Source organism: Brienomyrus brachyistius, chromosome 6 (genome assembly GCF_023856365.1).
Source record: "Brienomyrus brachyistius isolate T26 chromosome 6, BBRACH_0.4, whole genome shotgun sequence".
In the NCBI taxonomy this organism is placed as follows: domain Eukaryota; kingdom Metazoa; phylum Chordata; class Actinopteri; order Osteoglossiformes; family Mormyridae; genus Brienomyrus; species Brienomyrus brachyistius.
In genome coordinates this window covers 8,180,042-8,199,230 of record NC_064538.1, presented here as the reverse complement: position 1 = coordinate 8,199,230, position 19,189 = coordinate 8,180,042, and the positions used below count along the sequence as shown (strand labels likewise).

The following is a 19,189-nucleotide window of genomic DNA, read 5'->3' as shown; positions in this document are numbered from 1 at the left end:
GCAATTTAGAAGTCAGTTAACCTAAGTGCATGTTTTTGAACTGCAGGAGGAAACCAGGAAATACCTACAGGAAACCCACAAAACATAGCAACAAATTCCACAGGGTGGGATTTCAGCCCCTAACCCTGTCCCGTAGAGGTACCATTCAATTTAATAAATTATTCAATTTAATAATTACACTATGGGGAATGAAGGTAACTTGGTTTAAAGCTGGCTGTATATTTTAAATGACATCAGGATGAAATGAAATTAAACAAGTTGGTGAGAACAATCTGTCGCATGTTAAACATCACCGGCTTGTTCGTTCTGCGTTCAGCAGATCCACATACAGAGGGCAACCAAACGTATTGTGGCAAGTGTGAGTCGTTTTAATGAAGGAGATGAAAGGTCTTTTAAAATGGAAGTTACTATTGGTATAATACTAGCAATGGCACAGAGAGGGAAGCCAACGATTTAAACGACACTCATAGTTCCACACTAACGAAACATGCTCATCCCATGGTAAACATTTACACGGCTAAAACAGAAATGTCGATTGTACATGAATGCACATATTAATCTACAATAATTAAAGTGTGGTGTGGTGCAAAGTGCCTAATTAGTCCTGCTGACCAATCCCATGGAGTCACATATATTTCAACCAATCATGGACATTGGGTGGGATTAGAACAGAACAAAAGTTTCACCTCGGGGGGCCCTGCACAGGCGGTGAGCTGAAACATGATCATCATGGTAATGAAGCATCATAGGACGTCGCATTTCCAAAGCGATGTCGATTCTGTCAGTTTTGTCTGAAGTATACAGCCAGTTTCACATCTTCCCACACTGTCTACAGCAGCCATTAAAAACAATTGAATTTTGATGACTGAAAACATTTTCAAAAACGAAAATAAAGCCAATATTAATTTTCAATAATGTATTTTGAATTATATGATATTTTGAGAGAGGGTCTCTTCTTCTTTTGGGTTTTTTAAAATTGGAGCTTGCATGTTTTTTGTTAGGAGACCATAACTGATTGAGTCATTCCTACTGATAAGTGACCTAGTCTTAAAATTAAACAACGCTACAGATTTCCAATCAGGTTACCGTCATTCATTCAGTCAGTACGCAGGTCAGTCATTCATTATTCTTACTGCAGTAAGAAGCTACACCACATATCACCCATTTTGCTTTGTCAATAATAAAATAGTCCTTTTGGCAAGTGTTCTCCTGGCTGCGGATCAGAGTCCAATTCCGAGAGACCATTTTGACGTTGGTCAGATAACTCTTTCTTTACAATTTATCAGATGCTTTTGTTCAAAGAGAGGCAGAATTGAGACAGTAGGGTCAGCCAGTCCCTGGAGTAATTGGGGTTAAGGACCTTGCTCAAGAGACTAACTGAAAAATTATTGGATTTGAACCACTAGTCTTCCATTCACAAGCACAGAGTTCTAACCTACAGAGTCACACATCGCCCCAGAAGTGTAGGACACCAAGACTGAGACGGAGCAGGGGAACCTCAGTTTTTATAGCCATATAAAATAAGCCAAGAACCTCATATGGCAGATGACAACCAGTAAAGAACTGGGAGAAGACAACGACTAACAAACTGGCAGAAAACAACCAGCAGACCATGATACTAAGATTAGAAAAAAACAATTTTCAGAGCACAGATATTTCACTGTATTTATAAATCAGAAATTCACAAATCAGAAATAGGCTACTTGTTGAAAAAAGTGGTACTTTTAGAAACCCAATTGATGGTTTTCTGTTTACGGTGTTCCTGCAACAATTTCCTTTGGAAATCCTCTTGAAGAAAAAAACACGCTGTAGGATTTCGAGTGGAATTTGCCTATTTATGCTGACTAATACATACGTTTTATTGCAAAGTATTGACAGCTGCCTAAGTAATTTACCAGGACGATTTGCAAACACAGTGGATAAATGACTTAAATCCTCATAGGGCCACATACACTCTACATGCCCCTTGTGTACAGCTAAAGCACATGTGAAAACAATACTAGTAAAGACCATCACAGTGGACAGGAACTTTGAGGAACTCAGTCTAGCATTTGCGCTTCTATGTGTATGAATGATTTTTCATATCAAGTGAAATGCACCATATGTTCAATTTCAGTGCAGTATTATGAGAATAACCAGACAGCAGATAATACAATTCACACTATACTGTTATCAGTTGTAACACTGCCAGCAGCAACAATTACCCTCCATCAATATCAGCATTATCTCTTTTTTTGTTGCCATGCATCACTTAATTTATCCCAACCATCAAAAGTATGAAAAGGAGCTTTTTTTATTATGATCCAGAAATTCCACGTGCTGTCCAGACTTGGCCAAAGGATGCTCACAGATGACCGCCTATCTGTCTAAGAGCCCACAGCCCACTCTGCCACAAAAACCCACCCAAAATACCTCTCAGAATGGGGAACATCTTATCCGGTGATTGTCTTCCATTGAATCTGTTTGATGCTCTATCTGTCAAGCACCCCAAGAGGTTGTTATACTCAAGAAAGGAGTATTTGAGGAGATTTTCTACAGCCAGAATAGGCACTAAGGTAACTTAAAAAAAGAGGTTCAACCAGCTACATGGATGGAGAGAGCAAAGACATGGAAAGATGGGAGACAAAAGTGCAAAAATGCAGAGGCCAACTGTGTCAAAGAAGTAAAGGAAGAGATGTGGATGGATTGGGAAGCAAAGAATGTTAACTGAGAGGAGAGAGATCAAGGTCCCTTAAAAACGAGACAGGAAAGAAGACAAGCAATTAAAAAGTGAGTCACTGACCTCTGACCCTGGCATAGCAGCAGCCGCACTTTGCCAGCACTTTTCGGAATAAGTGCTGGCAGGCACAGCCCTGGTGATGGTGGCTGCCTTTCATGGTGAACCTCAGGAGCTCGTCTCAGGAATACCAGCCGTGGGCATCGCACAGTGCACACGCAGTAGAGATATCCCTGCAGTGTATCCCAAAAAGGCGGCAGGAGGAAAAAAAAACCTCAAACCATAACGATAGAGGAAAATCCTGCTGAGAGGTCCAGGAAGTCAGCACATGAGAAGGATAAGAAATTACCAAAAAAATCCAGCGGTTTCTCAGGGTTTCAGCAGTCTGGGAACCAGGGAAAAGTGGGAGGCAACGAGTATTCCTCACCTTCCTCTGAGTCTGCTCTCCTCTGTTCAGTGTTTGGTTGAATAATGGGCTACGAGTTTGTTTGAGAAACCAGCAGAGAAAGAGAGTGTGAGGGAGAGAGAGAGAGCAACAGAGAGAGAGAGACGGCAAGGGGGGAGGGGCTGTAGGAGGTGGAGTCAGGAGCTCTGGTTGCTGGCTATTCCAGGATAAGACCCCCCCCCCACCCCCCAAACTCTGTATCATGGATTTTCCCCTTGAAAATCCAAAATCCCACTCACTGCATCCCAGTGCTCTCCCACAGCCATTCACTCTCTGCAGCACTACCTCACTGCAGAGTCAGGTGCACAGTAAACATTTACTGGCTGGCACCAGGAAGAGTTTCCTTAGAAATGGAATGGCCCAGGCCAAGACAAAAAAAAGAAAATGAGCACTAGGGTCATGTATTTATGCTGTCAGTTGGTGCATATCAGTTTCCTATTTAGTGTTAATATCACTGCCAGAAAAGTGCCAGTGTCTGTCTTCGGATAAAAAAAAGAAATGGGCACAGTGGTAAAAACATTGAAATATTAATGAGGATAAATTAAATGAAACAGAAATTAAACTTGCTTAAGCATTTCGTCCTGTGGGAAGTATCATGTGAGTCTCATCTCCTATGCGTGTCTGCATGTCCGTGTGCCTGAAATAACGCAGGCAGAAGAGATATGACATGAAGCCTCCCCGCAGTCAGTTCATGCATGACATTAATCATGTGATCAGTGATTCAGTGGCAGACGGAACGTGGAACCGGAGGGCGTGGAAATGTGCATCAGTGAAGACTGTATCTGATGGTTTAAATGAGAGAGTGTGTGTCACCAGCAAGGTGTGAGCACATCCATGCAAGACCTGCCCCGTGAACTTCCTGGAAACACTGTGGATAGTGCAGAAGGGCTTTGTGTGATCCAAACATTGCAATGACATGAAACTGGTGCTCCTGCAATGTTTTGCAATGCCTTTAGCCGTTGTTGTTTTGTGGCAAGATCTACAGCTGTCTCATCCCCAGACTGACTCCCTGCTAAATCAGAGAAACCCTCCGTCCACAGCAGACAGACAGCAGACATGTATCTAGGTAATAAAATTGCAGGACTGAATCCCGTTCGAAATTTGTTTGAACCCCACCCTACCGAACACCCCTTGAAATTTATTTCGGGCTATGGGCCTGGTCCACAGGAGTCACAATACTGATAGCCATATCATCATGCATGTGATAAGATGACAGATCTGAAAAGCAGGCAGTTGATAACTAACCCTAGTCCCCACAGCAGTATGTGTGGAGCAATAGCTACACCAAAGAACATAAAGATACCGCATCTTGCTAAAATATCTCGGTTAACCTTTCAGTCATATTTTCCATATTTTCATCCCTGATAGAACACGTTTTGCCCGGATATGTTTTTCACAGCAGAGACTATAGGCACAGAACGACAGCTAAGGTGGGGAACATGGAAATCTGTTTCCCTGAGCTGCCGGGGATCCCGCAGTGGGACAGGTGTGGAGCACGGAGCCCAGTGTCCCCTACACACATCAGTTTGGCTGCGCATGGGAGTGATGAAGGCTGCCATTCTGAATGGGTCTGTGCCATTGGCCGTGACGCCTGTGCACAGCCTGGATGTCTCTGGTTTGAATGTGACAGAGAAAAGTCAGGAAAAGAGGTAAGAGAGCCTTCGGAACCTTTACCCCTGACTGTTCAAACAGCCATTCTGTAAAACAGGTAATTATCCTTGAGAAGGAAAAAATATATACAAAACACACACAAACAAACCGGGACTTTCAACGCATAGCTTTCATTCAGTTGTAAGTTTTGCAGCTCTATAATTTTGGACCCACAATGTACACAAATACATGAACACTGCAGGAACCTGGAACCTGGTTCATGGAATTCCAGTAAACAAAAATCAGAGAAATAGTCCATCCATCCATCCATCCATTTTCCAAACCGCTTATCCTATTGGGTCGCGGGGGGTCTGGAGCCTATCCCGGAAGCAATGGGCACAAGGCTGGGAACAACCCAGGATGGGGGGCCAGCCCATCGCAGGGCACACTCACACACCATTCACTCTCACATGCATTCCTATGGGCAATTTAGCAAGTCCAATTAGCCACAGCATGTTTTTGGACTGTGGGGGGAAACCGGAGTACCCGGAGGAAACCCCACGACGACATGGGGAGAACATGCAAACTCCACACACATGTGACCCAGGCGGAGATTCGAACCTGGGTCCCAGAGGTGTGAGGCAACAGTGCTAACCACTGCACCACCATGCCACCCCCAGAGAAATAGTCACATAATAAAATTAGGGGTTTGAAACCCCGTCCCTCAGGATACCCCCGCCCAGAAAAATCACCCAGGGGACTCCTCCCCGGGCAGTAGGGTTGCTGGACGCCAGCCAGCTATGGGCTGGACACATAAATATTGGCATAATATAACAAGCTAACCTGAAAATAGCTCAGACATCCCAGGGTGATGAACGCCCGCTCATCATCAGATAACTGCATCACTGACACAGCGCCTTCCTTTTCCAGAACAAAGTATACACGAGACAGACATGATATTTGTCTAATATCTCACATGAATAATTAAAGACAGAGAAATGAATTATGATCCCAGAAAGGGCACTCGGAATGTGCTTATGGAGTATAATTTACAGCATGCACATGAATGCCTCGGGCCACATGCGACCCAAATTACCGCATAACTGGGACCTTGGCTTTTCTCACTTATTCTCCCCTGTCTTGCCTCACACATCCAATCCATCTAGAGCCCAAACTAGACTTTCCTAACAGACTGGTGCCCAGGCTGCAAGAAAACACTTTTCCATCTGGTTTCCATGATTCCAATGTATTCATTTCCAAATACGTTTTAACTAGAGGGACTAATATTTCTTAGGTTGTGCTGACATGGGCTGAGAGGTTCGATTTCAGATTGTTATGCTGATGATTTATGTTTAAAATTTTGGCTTTATTTTATTACGTTTGTTATTAAGCCACCGCGATCGTTCATATACTCCGTCACGTGAATAGCTCTGATTTCAACATCACTGTCACTGGATGATCATTTACATCACAGTCATAAAGCTTCAAACTGGCTGTTCCTCAGAAGGGGCGACACCTAAACAACCATCTAAATGGAGAACAGAGGCTCCCAAGGCTCAATGACCAAAAATAGAAGACACACTTGATTTGTCATTTGCAATGTTTGCAGACATTGTTCCCTCTCTGCTTGAACCCAGATTTCCTGCACGTCCAATGACCCTAAACAGGGGCTGGGGAAAGTCCAGGACATGGTGAGATAAGGGGCAGGTTTCCTTAACTCACAGTCTCAAAACAAAATGCATGTTGTCTCACTCTCACAGCAGGACATACAACTGTCTCCTTTCAGGAAACAAATGTACAAAAACACCCAATTCAATCACACGCCAATAACTGCGTGTGCATATAATACCTCTATAAGTCCATCTTCTGGTGTAGTTATAACTTTAGTTTATGAACTGAACACCTTTGTATATCTATCCACCTATCTTCCAAATTCTTTTCATATACAGGGCCTTAGAGGGCCTGGACCCTATCCCAGGCGGCATAGGGCAAAATATCTTAGATGGAAAGCCAGTACATCACAGACCATACACACAATCATATATAAGACAGAATGTAAATGTGACTGCATGTATCTGTACTGCAGGAGAAAACTAGAGGAGCAGGAGGAAATCCTCATAACACAAGAACATGCATACTCCACACACCCAGATTGTGTGTGGGAAGTAGATCCAAACCCTGGAATTATCAGACAACAGTGCTACCCATTGGGCCACCGCTCAACCTTCTTATAACCATACAAGACAAGCATGAATACTAACATAAATACCTACTATCACACGGGGACAGACAAATGACAGACAGGCAGAAGGACCTTCCATTCAGGAAAAGCACTCTTTTTAGATTCCGCTCAGTCTGACTACCCAACACGTGTTTGTGTTCTCAGAAGCCTGTCCTCTAAATTGTGCTTTAATTTAATTTTCCTTGCCCTATTACTCACTCTCTCAGTACAGCAGTGCACCATTTAAGGTAAGTCTGCACTGGGAGCACCAGGAGAGCTGCTGGCTCACAGCCTGGAGCGGCTTCATTGATGTTTTCCTACGTGGGTCAGCGGGGAGCCAGCAAGGAGCTGATCTCAGCCATGCTGGGACAAGCTTGTGGTTTACACTACCCTCAAGCTGAACAGGGGAGTACTGCATTTCTGCCACTGCCCCCAAAAATAAATGTTTACATGACTATGAATAAAACGCTGTTAGACAGTCTTTTGGACATACAGGGGGCTGTTCATCAGAAGCCTTCAAAAGCCACTCAATCTCTAGCCCCTTCTCTTCAGTAATCAGCAAATTCCACTGAGACCAGCGTTGTGTCCAGTCAGCATCAACACTTGGGTATGAGAGTCAGAGACTCACTGAAGACCCGACACGGAGTTGCATGTCATGCGGCACTTGATCATGGTGTATGAAGTTCATTAGAGTAATGAGAAGCCTGATGAATCATTCGATTCCAGCACAAGCGTCATCCTTGGCACCTCCGTCTCTGACCCTTCACCTTTCTGAGATTACTCCCCGCACTCGGCAGAAACATTTCCATGTGTGTCTTTTTTTGCCTGCCTGCCCCCTTGCCACGTTACACTCTCCCCTTAAACAGCCCCTTCACTCCCGCCCTGTAACCCCATTTTTGCCATCTGTCTCGTTCACTCTCACTTTCACGTCGGTTTGCAAAACACCTTCCCCGAGGCTTTCAAAAAAAAATATAAAACCCCCCCCACAAGCAGTGCATTTTATGTTAAAAGGCTTTTCTCCTTCAGTCTTTCACTAAATGTGTCACAGCTCACCCACAAGCCCAGCCCACCATTTTTCTTTCCTGCGAAGTCCATAAATTTGTGTATATTCCATGCATATATTTTCAACAGTGAAATGAATGAAAATTAAAAACTAATATTTATATTCCTCATTGTATACGCATCCACATACCATGTACTTGGAGGTGTGACTGTTGTATTTCTCTAGCACACAAACACATATGGACACGCGATTACTGCAGAAGCCAGGATTCACTGCAACATGTTCCGCAAAGGAGCCCAGTCTGAGTGCATATTTATTCTGCGACTGGGAAGCCTGATATTTTAATAAGAGCTAAAGAGATAATTGCGACTCTGAATTTTGGGGTAGAACCACAGAGCTACACTGTTTCTGCTTCCTAACAATCAGTAAAAAACACATCTTGTGAATATTACTGAGATTATTTTTGCTTTTACAGTACAAAAAGTGATATAGTAGTTTGCACGTGCCACCTTTGATGCAGTAACATTATATTATATACTAATATAATTATTGACTTTTTTCGAGAAGTTAAAAAAACGGTTATAAAATGTCAATTTATACAAAATCACTGAAAAAATGAACACAAGTCTTTTCACTTTCTGGATACAGTTCCTTAAACTGTTATTTGTTTCACCTCTTCTGTCAATGTTGCTTAGAGGACGGAGGCACACATTAGAGGCGCATCTTTAGCAATAATATAATATAAATAATATGAATTACACATGGGCATAAAAAAGTATGAGGGGCTTCATTCCTGTGGTAAAATTCACATGATGTTGAAATCATGAATATGCTTTAGTTTGTTTCATTTTCCTGTTTCAAAAACTTGGAAAAATCTATGGAAATGTCCCATAGCTTTTCCTGCATTTGGGTCTTGTACCCAAAATCATAGATTTATGATATTTTGTCTCAAATGGGAACCTCCAGTGTATTCAGCTTTAAAAGTGTCATGCTGCCCATTTTCTGAAGTTTATAAGGTACATTGATGTGCACCACTTTGACAAGGGATTGCTGACTGTTAGTTTTAATCTTTTTCATTCTGCAAAGATTCAGATACAACCTGTCACACATCCTCCTCTTTTTCTACAGCTGAGTGGACTCGGGCTCTTAACTACAGCCACGCCGATGCAGAAACCCCAGGCTGCACACTCACTCCCACATCGGCCTGGAAACCGGCCTCAGATCAGCCCTTTGGGAAGAACCCAAGGGGGAAAAGACTGAGCACTCAGGGCACCGGAACTGCTGCTCCAAAACAGCTGGAATATTTGCAAGCGCAGCCCTTTTATGGGCATGGCTGCTTCCTCCACAAGGTTTCTCCAGAAGTCTGGCTGCGCATTCTTGCAATTGCTCAAGCAGGACGACTGCATACAGGAAGGGTGAAGCACATGCATAGTCCAATTAGCCTGAACGTCACTGCCTGTGACAGCTCATATCCTGTCAATGTGATCTGCAAAAGGACAAGAGACATCATAGGGTTGGCAAACCAGATCTGGTCCACTTAGAAAAATATCTGACCCCCTGAAAGTGGTTTCCATTTTAAGTTTTCGTTAACTCACCACACCCCCTAACTGACCCATCTGCGATACTACTGCTACTTTCTGAGTTTAAAATATTTAAATAAAATTACATAACGTAAAAAAAACTAATTCCAGCTGACAGCAACTTAATTATATTAATACACAAGTTTCCAACCATTAAAAAACATTACCCAGACAAATGCTCACGTAAATGAAACTACAAATGACAATTGTCATTTCAATATGGCCTCTAGGGGAAATATGGCCTCCAAAATCATGTTGATGCTTGAAACAGGAAGAAATTAATAGCCTAAATAAAGACGAGCTCCACGACAATTCTCAAATCCTACCTTGTTTTAAAGCTGCGATACAAACCCAGTAATGAAATCACACAGAACATGGACAAATGAACAGGTAAAGCACTTTTACTTTTATACTTTTATTTGCAATTTTCAAGACTTGGTAAACTGGAGACGGCGTGGGAAAAGCTGATGACATGTCGCCTATGCTGAACAAATTGAGACAAGGTTTATAATTATTCTTCCCAAGGGGTAGAGCATTGAAAGTAATGTATTTGACCAAGGACAGAAGTCTCCAAAATGCTTACAATGCCAAGGGAACCCCATGTTAGTGAGGGTGTGAGCGTTTAAAGTTTGTTTACAATTTGTCTGTTTATTTATGTTAGTAAAACTTTTAGAAATTTGTTTGTGCTTGGTTTACATCCCATGACTGTCAGAATTTAAACTAGAACATGTTTGGGCATGTTTGTGCAAGTTGTTTGGGTGTTTTAAGTGCTTTATTTTGCGATTGTCCAATCACTAGTATTATTAGAGGTGTGCAGACTAAAGGGAAACGGGAAACAGAATGTAAGATGGTACGTCAAATAAGCTAGAATTAGTCTGTAACATGCCAGGGAACATGAAGCTGCTGCAAGAATCATATATTTTTATGAAGAATTTAAAACAGAGCTGTAATTTTATGTCTGCAAAACTATACTGCCCCCTTATGGAGCACTGTTGCAAAAACCAGCCCATAGTTGAAACAAATAGCTGAAACTTAATGTAGTGCATGTGTGGAATTTCACCTGCATTGTTTTACAGATGAACAAATCCCTTAGTTTAAAAAAAATCTGACCTCCTCCAACCACTCTCATTAACAAGGTGTTTTTAGCAGCAAAATTGCCTGACAGGATATTTTATGTTAATCACACCATTCTCTGTAAACTACAGACACTACAGCATCACAATTCATTTGTGTATTCCATTCCTAATTTATTCATCTGCGGAGTCATTCATACATCATCAGCTGCGTTCATTATGAAAAACGTATTCATCCAAAAGAAAAACAAAAAAAGGAATAGGTAAACTTCAAAAAAGATAACTTCTCATATATATTCCATGCCTTTCCTATTCCGGATCGCAGAGGTGCAGAGCCAATCCTGGAAGCTGCGGGCGCAAGGCAGGGAGTAACCCAGGATGGGGCACCAACCCATCCAAGCAAAGCTTCTCATGTCTACCCATATATAATATTCATTCTAATGTTCCCTGGCAGTTAAAGCATAGACCCAGACTGCTGCATTAGTGCAGCTCTGACCTGAACAGAAGCAGCTCTAAATTAAACGTAAATTTGACCAGTTTAAGTGCTCTCACTTATCTGACAGGTTCCAGGGGTACAGCTCTGTCTCCAGTCACAGCAAACTGCCAACCAAGCAGCAGGAACGGGTGTCTGGATTTTGTGAGTCACTGGTAAGAGCTGTGACTTTATTTTGCTTCTTCCTTAAGATTTTTTGCCCTCATCTGGACTATTTATGTAAACTGATACTGCTTCTTTTGGATCAGAAATAGATTCATTTATTTGTGGATTGTGTGGAATCACACTGGATTGTGCAAAATCGGTACACAATGTCCAGATTCCTTTCAGTGAAATTATGCCTAAATAGTCTTTGACAACACGAATCCCTTTAAATAAGGGAATAATTCCAGATGGTAGAAGCGACCTCAAAGTTTCAGGGATGGGAGTTCAAATCCCGTCTCCATTCCATCTGTGCATCTGATTCTCCCCAAGTTGCACAGGTTTCCTCCAGGTGATCCAACTTTCTCCCACTTAAAATACAGGATGAACTTGTTACTAATTTGCACATAATACATGCAGTATTCTGCACAGGCCGCACCCTGCCTTGTGCTCCCTGGAACATCCATTTATTTATTTATGCCTATACCATTAGATGTCCTTGTACGTCAATGTTGCAAATCCTGTATTTTCACAGGTTCCAAGTCACCCCACAACTCTGCACTGACTATAAAATTTGACTACATATGGGCACGTAAAATATTTTTTATCCAAACAATAGCAATAACACAGATTATTTATATCTTTAAAAAGTTTGAACTTGTTAGTAGTTGGCGCGGCTGAAATTTCATTCTGGATATTTACATACTTTGCCTCAGTTTTATACAGGGTATAGACAACCTCTTGATGAGTTTATATCGCAGTATAACTGTGTATGTCCTGTTTTAGTTTTAAACCCATAGCACATTCCTTTTTTGATATTGATATACACTCCCAAGCTTAGAACCCCCAAATTAGAACATTCTTTTGTGCCATCTATGCATACATGCGGTCAGCGGTTCCTGAACTTCATTATGAGTCATCTCCCTGCTCTCAGTATATTTTATTACCGAAAAATGACCTTCCCAATGACAGTGCGAGAAATAATGAGGGAAATGGCAGCTTAAAATAGCTGTTGTGGGGCAGAATGCTGTGGGAGGAATAAAGGAAGTAAGGCGCGTGGTCTTGGTAAGTAAGAGGTCATAAACAATGGCACGGTCTTGAGTCTCTGCCAAAGCCACCAGCAGCTATCGAGCTCCAAATACCCACCAGATTGGTGATCCTTCACGTTCGCTTCTCTGCACAAAGACACACAAGGTAAGTAGTAAGAGGCACGAGCAAAGAGAGGCCCGCCAACTCTAACGGGATGTAATATATACTCCCTGCAGTCGACGTTGACTCTTGGTGCATGAGGAGAAGAATCCATTAGCTGGTGTGGTCTTCAACCAGCCAACTGATCAAGGCGACAGATAATTGAATCTGACTGTGACTCCTTCCATGAACTCAATAAACATATTGTTTAAGAACACCTTTCATGAATAAAGGGCAAAAGAAGAGAAGCAGCAGAGATGATGGAACTCTTACTGTGAATCTCTCCCTGCCAGAGTCCAGCTCAGTACCAACATGTAAGGCAACTACAGCCCAAGATAAGGATCACCAGCAGTATCTACACTCTCTCTGATACGCAGCATCCCGTACTAGGTGCAATCAGGTTAATGGCAAACACTGATTATAAAACTTTAAGGAAATTTAAGGAAAACGCTGGGCAGTTTGTTCGCACATCTGGAACCTGTTCAGCATGTTCCCGCTGCTTCCAGTTTCCTCCGTGCTACATTTCCAAAGCTGGCCAGCCTTCCTGGCCCCCCAGTGCAACGCCCGGTGGCTTGCTTATTACCAAGATGCCAGATAACTCAGATAACTCCAAAAAAAAACCTAAAATCTGATGAAAGCCTTACCAAAAATTACATAGCATTCTTTATTTAGTGTGAATGCCTTTCCTTGTGTTAACACAAACCTCCATTGTGGGATCAAGGGTCACAGTTCAGAGAAAGTAGACTTTGCACTGTTTACGCTTAATGTAGCCCATCATTTACTCCACATCTTGCTCCACATTACAGATGCTGGACATGCAGAAAGAACCATCTGTAAACAGGGCAGATTTAACTATTTATATATAACTTCATCCCTTTTGCCATTAACCTATATTGGATACTTTTGGAGAATGGTACAGTGGCTATCACTGTCGCCTCACACCTCTGGCTTTGAGTCTCCGCCTACATTCCATGTCTGTGCAGTTTGCATGTTCTCCCCATGTTGTCATGGGGTTTCCTCTGGGTAATCCGTCTTCCCCCCACAGTTCAAAAACACGCGGAGGTTACTCGGCGTCATGAAATTGCCCGTAGGTGTGCTTGTGTGAGTGAATGGTGTGTGAGTGTGCCCTGCGATGGGTTGGCCCCCCATCCTGGGTTGTTCCCTGCCTTGTGCCGATAAGCTCTGGACCTCCCATGACTCTCAATAAGACAAGTGGTATCAGAAAATGTATGGTTGTATATTCATGATGCCTGCCTTCATCCAACTTGAACAAATTTACATAATTTCATGTAAAATAATTGGCTTAGTAATTTAAATATAGATTGAAGAAACCTAGTGGAGGAGGTTTTTTTTCCAAAATGCTCTTCAGTGGTTATCCTGGGGACCTACCATGTAATATAATTTCATCGCATTGAATATAATCTTATATGCGTAACATATGCATTTATCAGTAATTGCAGTGATCCCTTGCCATCATCCTGCCCTGCACCTCGAAGCATACTGCGAAGTGTCGGAACATTCGGGGCCCCTCAGGTTTCTTTCTGCGCACATGCACGCGTCTCTTGGCGTGTGTAATGAGCAGCCAAACAGATGCTGACACCCCTCACCTGCTCCCGTTTTCTCAGCCTGCTCCAGACAGTCTGGCGGCGTTCCCTCCCAGGCTGTTCCTACGGGACCCCAGTCAATCTGTCCAATTCCCTGCTTCTCTCCGTCCATCGAGCAGCCATCTTTGTTGATCTCTGAAATCTGAACCATGGAATACAGTGTGAAACACTGTCATAGACTTTTCCTGATTACATGCAGTACAGCTTCAGCACCTGCTCAGCCTTCAGTCGACCTCTGTAAAGATAAATTTTGACACATATGACCAGATTCATTTAAATCCAGATTTATGGTGCTTTCCTTGGAACAACATGGAACTGAACAAATATTGGATGAAGCAACCAAGAAGTAATTATTTATGCCATTTAGGGGTAATTTCAAGCTCATGGGACTTTTACTTGTACAAAAATGTTCTGAGGGCAAAAGGAAAAATGACTGGTTCAGAGAGATGACCAATCAGATTGTAGAGGAGGTAAATCCAAGCAACCAGAGGAGATAGGACCAACCAATCAGATGTCTTGGTTCCACCTCCTCTAGTTGCTTGGACCGAACTCCTCTACAATATGATTATCTCTGTGAATCAATCATTTTTCCTAATGCCCTCAGAATTGTTTTTATATGTAAGACTCCCACAAGCTATTTTAAATTGGTTCATACAGATAGTTCTTGAATTCTTGATATGAGTATTAGTCACATGGGTGCTTTAGTTTCTCCATTGTTTACATTGTTGCAAGCAATCTGCCACACGCAGTCCTGCTTTTGATAATCTGTGAGCTTCCGGTTTCATTCCATTTTAACTCGTAACTCCTAGTTGGAAATTTCAACTGGAACATCCCCGATGACGGAATTCATACTCGAGGTAAATGGAACACAGCATAAGATAGTTAGCTACAGTACAAGCTACAGAAAAAAATAGCTAACTACATCAAAGCTATTTCACTGTTAATACTTAATATTTATACTGTAGGATACTTTTAAAGTGGGGCGGCATGGTGGTGCAGTGGTTAGCACTGTTGCCTCACACCTCTGGGATCAGGGTTCGAGTCTCCACCTGGGTCACATGTGTGTGGATTTTGCATGTTCTCCCCATGTCATCGTGGGGTTTCCTCTAGGTACTCCGGTTTCCCCCCACAGTCCAAAAACTCTTAAAGTATCTATCCATCCATCCATCCAAACATTTTCCAAACCACTTATCCTACTGGGTCACAGGTGGTCCGGAGCCTATCCCGGAAGCAATGGGCACAAGGCAGGGAAAAACCCAGGATGGGGGGCCAGCCCATCACAGGGCACACACACACCATTCACACACACAGGCACACCTATGGGCAATTCAGCAAGTCCAATCAGCCTCAGCATGTTTTTGGACTGGTGGGGGAAACCGGAGTACCCAGAGGAAACCCCACGACGACACGGGGAGAACATGCAGAGACCCAGGCAGAGACTCGAACCCGGGTCCTAGAAGTGTGAGGCAACAGTGCTTACCACTGACTCTTAAAGTAAATTAATTTAAAAATGTGAAACTGTTAAAAGTAAGATGAAAATCTATATTTTTACAGTAAAATCCCGTTATAGGGGACTCGCTTATAAATGAATATCGCCTATAACGGAGGAGGTCTGCTGGTCTCGTCCGTGCGCCTTTATGAACATGCAGAAAAAGCATCGGATATAGCGGTCTCGCATATAACGGAATTTCGCTTATAACGGACAAACAATTTAGTCCCCAGGGCCGCTTTTAGCTGTAATTTTGTTCGGCTATAACGGACATGCAGGTGTAAAGCAAGAGTCTCTTTGAAGAGTACTTCATAATTGTTGTGTGAAAATTAGAAGGGTTACAAAAAAATAAGATTTTAATCATTTATCCAAGAACAAAAACGCTCTGGTGCATTTGTAATAAAAGTTAACATTCACTCCCAGAGTACTTAAAACAAAAACACCAACCAGAAACACCTAGTAGCTGAAAATACCAGTGTTCGTAAAGAAGAAAAAAATACAGGTCGTTGTTGCAGTATTAATCAGCAGGACATTATTACATTATATCATTATATCATAGGACATTATTATCGACTTACAGCCATTATCTGTTCCGAATTACCGGTGGTAAATCGATTAACCTTTTTCTTAATTCATTATTGTTACACAAACGGATAAGAATGTATACTGTATTGTAAGCGCTGCGACCAGTAGCCTGAGCACGAGATGAATGAATGAGCGTCACGCGAGGATGCTCGCGCGGCCGGCATTTGGGGCGGAAACTGTCATACGCTCACATTGGGGAACCCTCGCGCTGCCAGACGCGTCGTATATTGTATCTGCGGCCTACGAACGGTCGTAAAACCAATCAGTCATAAGTCGCATAGGTTGTAAGTCGACGGCAACCTGTAGAATTTTTTAACGCTGTAACGTTTTGCCACCCTACATTGCTATTTGCAATAAAAATAGTTACTGGAAAAGCTACAGCGTTTTAAAATTAGTTGTGCTACTAATAAGCTGCTAAAAAAATTGTAAAACTACTCCCCAACACTGTCAGCAGCACTGAGGTATACAGCAACATCTTTATAACCGGCCATTTAACAGGTTTTGGGCCGAATTCTTTGTGCTGGGTGTCAGGGTATACATAAATTGTGAAATTGTAGGCCTAACTGCAAGATATAAACCCACCCCCCTCAAGTAAGCAATAAATCATAAAGTCCTGTGCCAATTTCATTTTACATTAGTCTAAATATTAGTACTGGTATTATTACTGTTCATTAATTGGTGGTGCTGAAATAAGAGTATGCTTCATATTTCATTTGTTGATTAAAAAATGAATAAAGTGAAACAAAATTTACAGACATTCATAAAACATCAAGGTATAGTTTGAGTTGTTTTAACAAAACAATTAATGACATTTCAATAAAAGATAAATGTCAAATTAATATATATAAAATACATTAAGGGCTTATTTAGGGTGAAAACAAGCCTCCATCCCTGCTGCAGTTACATATTTGCATATCTTTACATTTAATTCTTCCCCTTCTGTTAATGTAACTCCTTCTTCAATTTGTTTGTTTCCTTAAGGCCGTGACAACTCTGTCTCTTTTCTTTCTGACTCCATTGCTGTTCACCACTGCAAGAAGGTGGCAGGAAAGCACTGCAGCTCATGGTAAGTATGTATCGTTAAGCATAAAAAACAGACATTTTGGCATGACCACTGCGATGGTAAAAGTTTACCTTTTATCTGAGCAGAATTAACCATACCAGTCATGCCAGTGTTAACCCCTGGGCCCAGAACTCTTCTTAAAGGATGGCCCAGCGGAGAGATTTATTTATCTAGCTTCAATAACCTCTCCAAGCATCTCTCCTTTCCTCTTGAGGACGCTTCTGATCTTATCTCAACTTATTTCTGGAATGTGCTTGTAAAAATCAGCTGCCACCCCAACAAGCAAAGGGTATTGATAAGTTTCCCTGGCTCAGTGATTCAGAGAAGGTTTCTCTCAGCAAAACCCCCTTTTCCAGCATTAAAAGGCACCATTTTTAATGGGCATATCAAGATAAGGTTTTTTTAATGGGGAATGAGTCAATGCTTGCCTCAAAGAATTATATAGCATGAGAAATAAGTAGGTTGTATGCTGTGAAAATATGGGCTATATTGTTTATCTGAATTAGCAATTTAATGCAAATACTTCTGCATTGTGAGAATAATAATAATATGGAAAATAATAAAACTATACTTAAATATAAGTGTTATATATAAAACAATTAATTATATAATTAGTACTTTCTATATATGTTTAAAAATGTCATACTGTAACAGTGTCACAATAATGTCAGTACTGATAATCATTATTACACATAGATAATATTATAACCATGGGAAGTTTTCATAAAGCTAATCCTACAGGCACAGAACGTTGTTTCCTTACTCCAGCTATCGCGTTCAATCCCTTCACACAGAACACTTCGTCACTTTCCCTCGCCCTGAACTGCGGGTGTAAAGCAAACAGCTAAGCCGAATGCAACAGCGGGGTTCCTTATACCCTGGGGTTCTGCGACTTACCCATTGGTGGTTGGGTATGGCCAATGAGGTCAGCATGTCTGCCATGGCGCCCAAGATGCGGTCCGTCTGCCCCTGGTTCTTCTGGAGGGCGTTCATCCTGCACACCTTTCCCTTCTACCTCTGCTCTAAGCCTTTGTCTCCTCCAGCAGCCTCCACTTGTTCCTGTCACTTGCTCCTTCTGGATCTTAGCACCATGGGCCACAGTGCTTCTCTCGTTCGTCTGAATACCAAGAACCCTCAGCCACATAAATAATGCAGACTCACTTCGGAAAACATGTCCCTGTGTTAAAGGCGAGCCGGCTTCTTCGTCTCCTCCTTCCTGACTGTCTCATTCCTTCAGGGTCAGTTAATCTCCTCAGGCTCGCTTGGAAATACCTTTGGGTTGCTTTTCATGCACATTCAGCTATTCCCCCGTTTTCTTTTCCAAATTCCCAAATGTTAAGGCCGTGTTGTGTTAAGATTAACCATCGTACCCTCCCAAAGATTTTGTTTCCAAGTTTGTCATTGGCTATCAGACATCACCTCCCCCTTCTCTGAACCTCTCCTCCCTGTTCAATCCTTCCCCTTAAAGTCATTCTCTCAATCCCACCTCCCAGCTCCCTCTGCAGTGCTGTTAACTTTCTCCATCTCTCTCTCCATCTTTCAGCCCTGTTCCTCCTCTCCTCCTAGGACATCCCATTATTTAAATCCTCTTTCCACTTTGCAGCACATGGCCTGTGTAAACCCTCAAGATGGTTCTCATCAGCCCACCCATTCTAAGCAAGCCTGGGGGGGGAAGTATGTGTACAAAGAATATATAAATGGGTATGCTTGGCTATCTTTTAGAGGATCAGGGTTTGATGTCCCCACAAGACGAACTCCTCTGTAAGCTGTGGGGGCTTGGTCAAAAAAGCAAACGATTTATTAAAGAAACTGATTTTTAAAAGTAGAAGAAGAAACTGAAAATGCCAAACCTTTTTGTTTGCTACTCTTGTGAATTTTGATTTCACTAGAACTGTCGTCTGTGATTTGAATACACAAATGTAATAATACATAACCTGGAAGTATGTAAAAATTTGCATCTCCTTAACAATAAATGTTTGCGCATTTGTTTGCCGGACT

General features: G+C 42.2%; 1 protein-coding gene across 4 annotated transcripts in view; it reads right to left on the bottom strand.

The window, feature by feature from the left end:
- The window catches only part of arhgef25a (Rho guanine nucleotide exchange factor (GEF) 25a), a 58,364-nt gene extending 39,648 nt beyond the window's left edge, over positions 1–18,716 (bottom strand). The window contains exons 1-2 of one of the 4 annotated variants that reach the window (XM_049017930.1): positions 18,089–18,716; positions 14,058–14,196 (exon numbers count right to left, since the gene is read on the bottom strand). In XM_049017930.1, the coding sequence (XP_048873887.1) occupies positions 14,058–14,196; positions 18,089–18,184 (235 nt within the window). In that variant the 5' untranslated portion in view covers positions 18,185–18,716. Of the gene's footprint in view, positions 1–2,782; positions 3,253–14,057; positions 14,197–18,088 lie in introns of those variants that run through there. The other 3 variants (XM_049017929.1, XM_049017933.1, XM_049017932.1) reach the window with 3 other exon arrangements.
- Between the last annotated feature and the right edge of the window lie 473 nt (positions 18,717–19,189).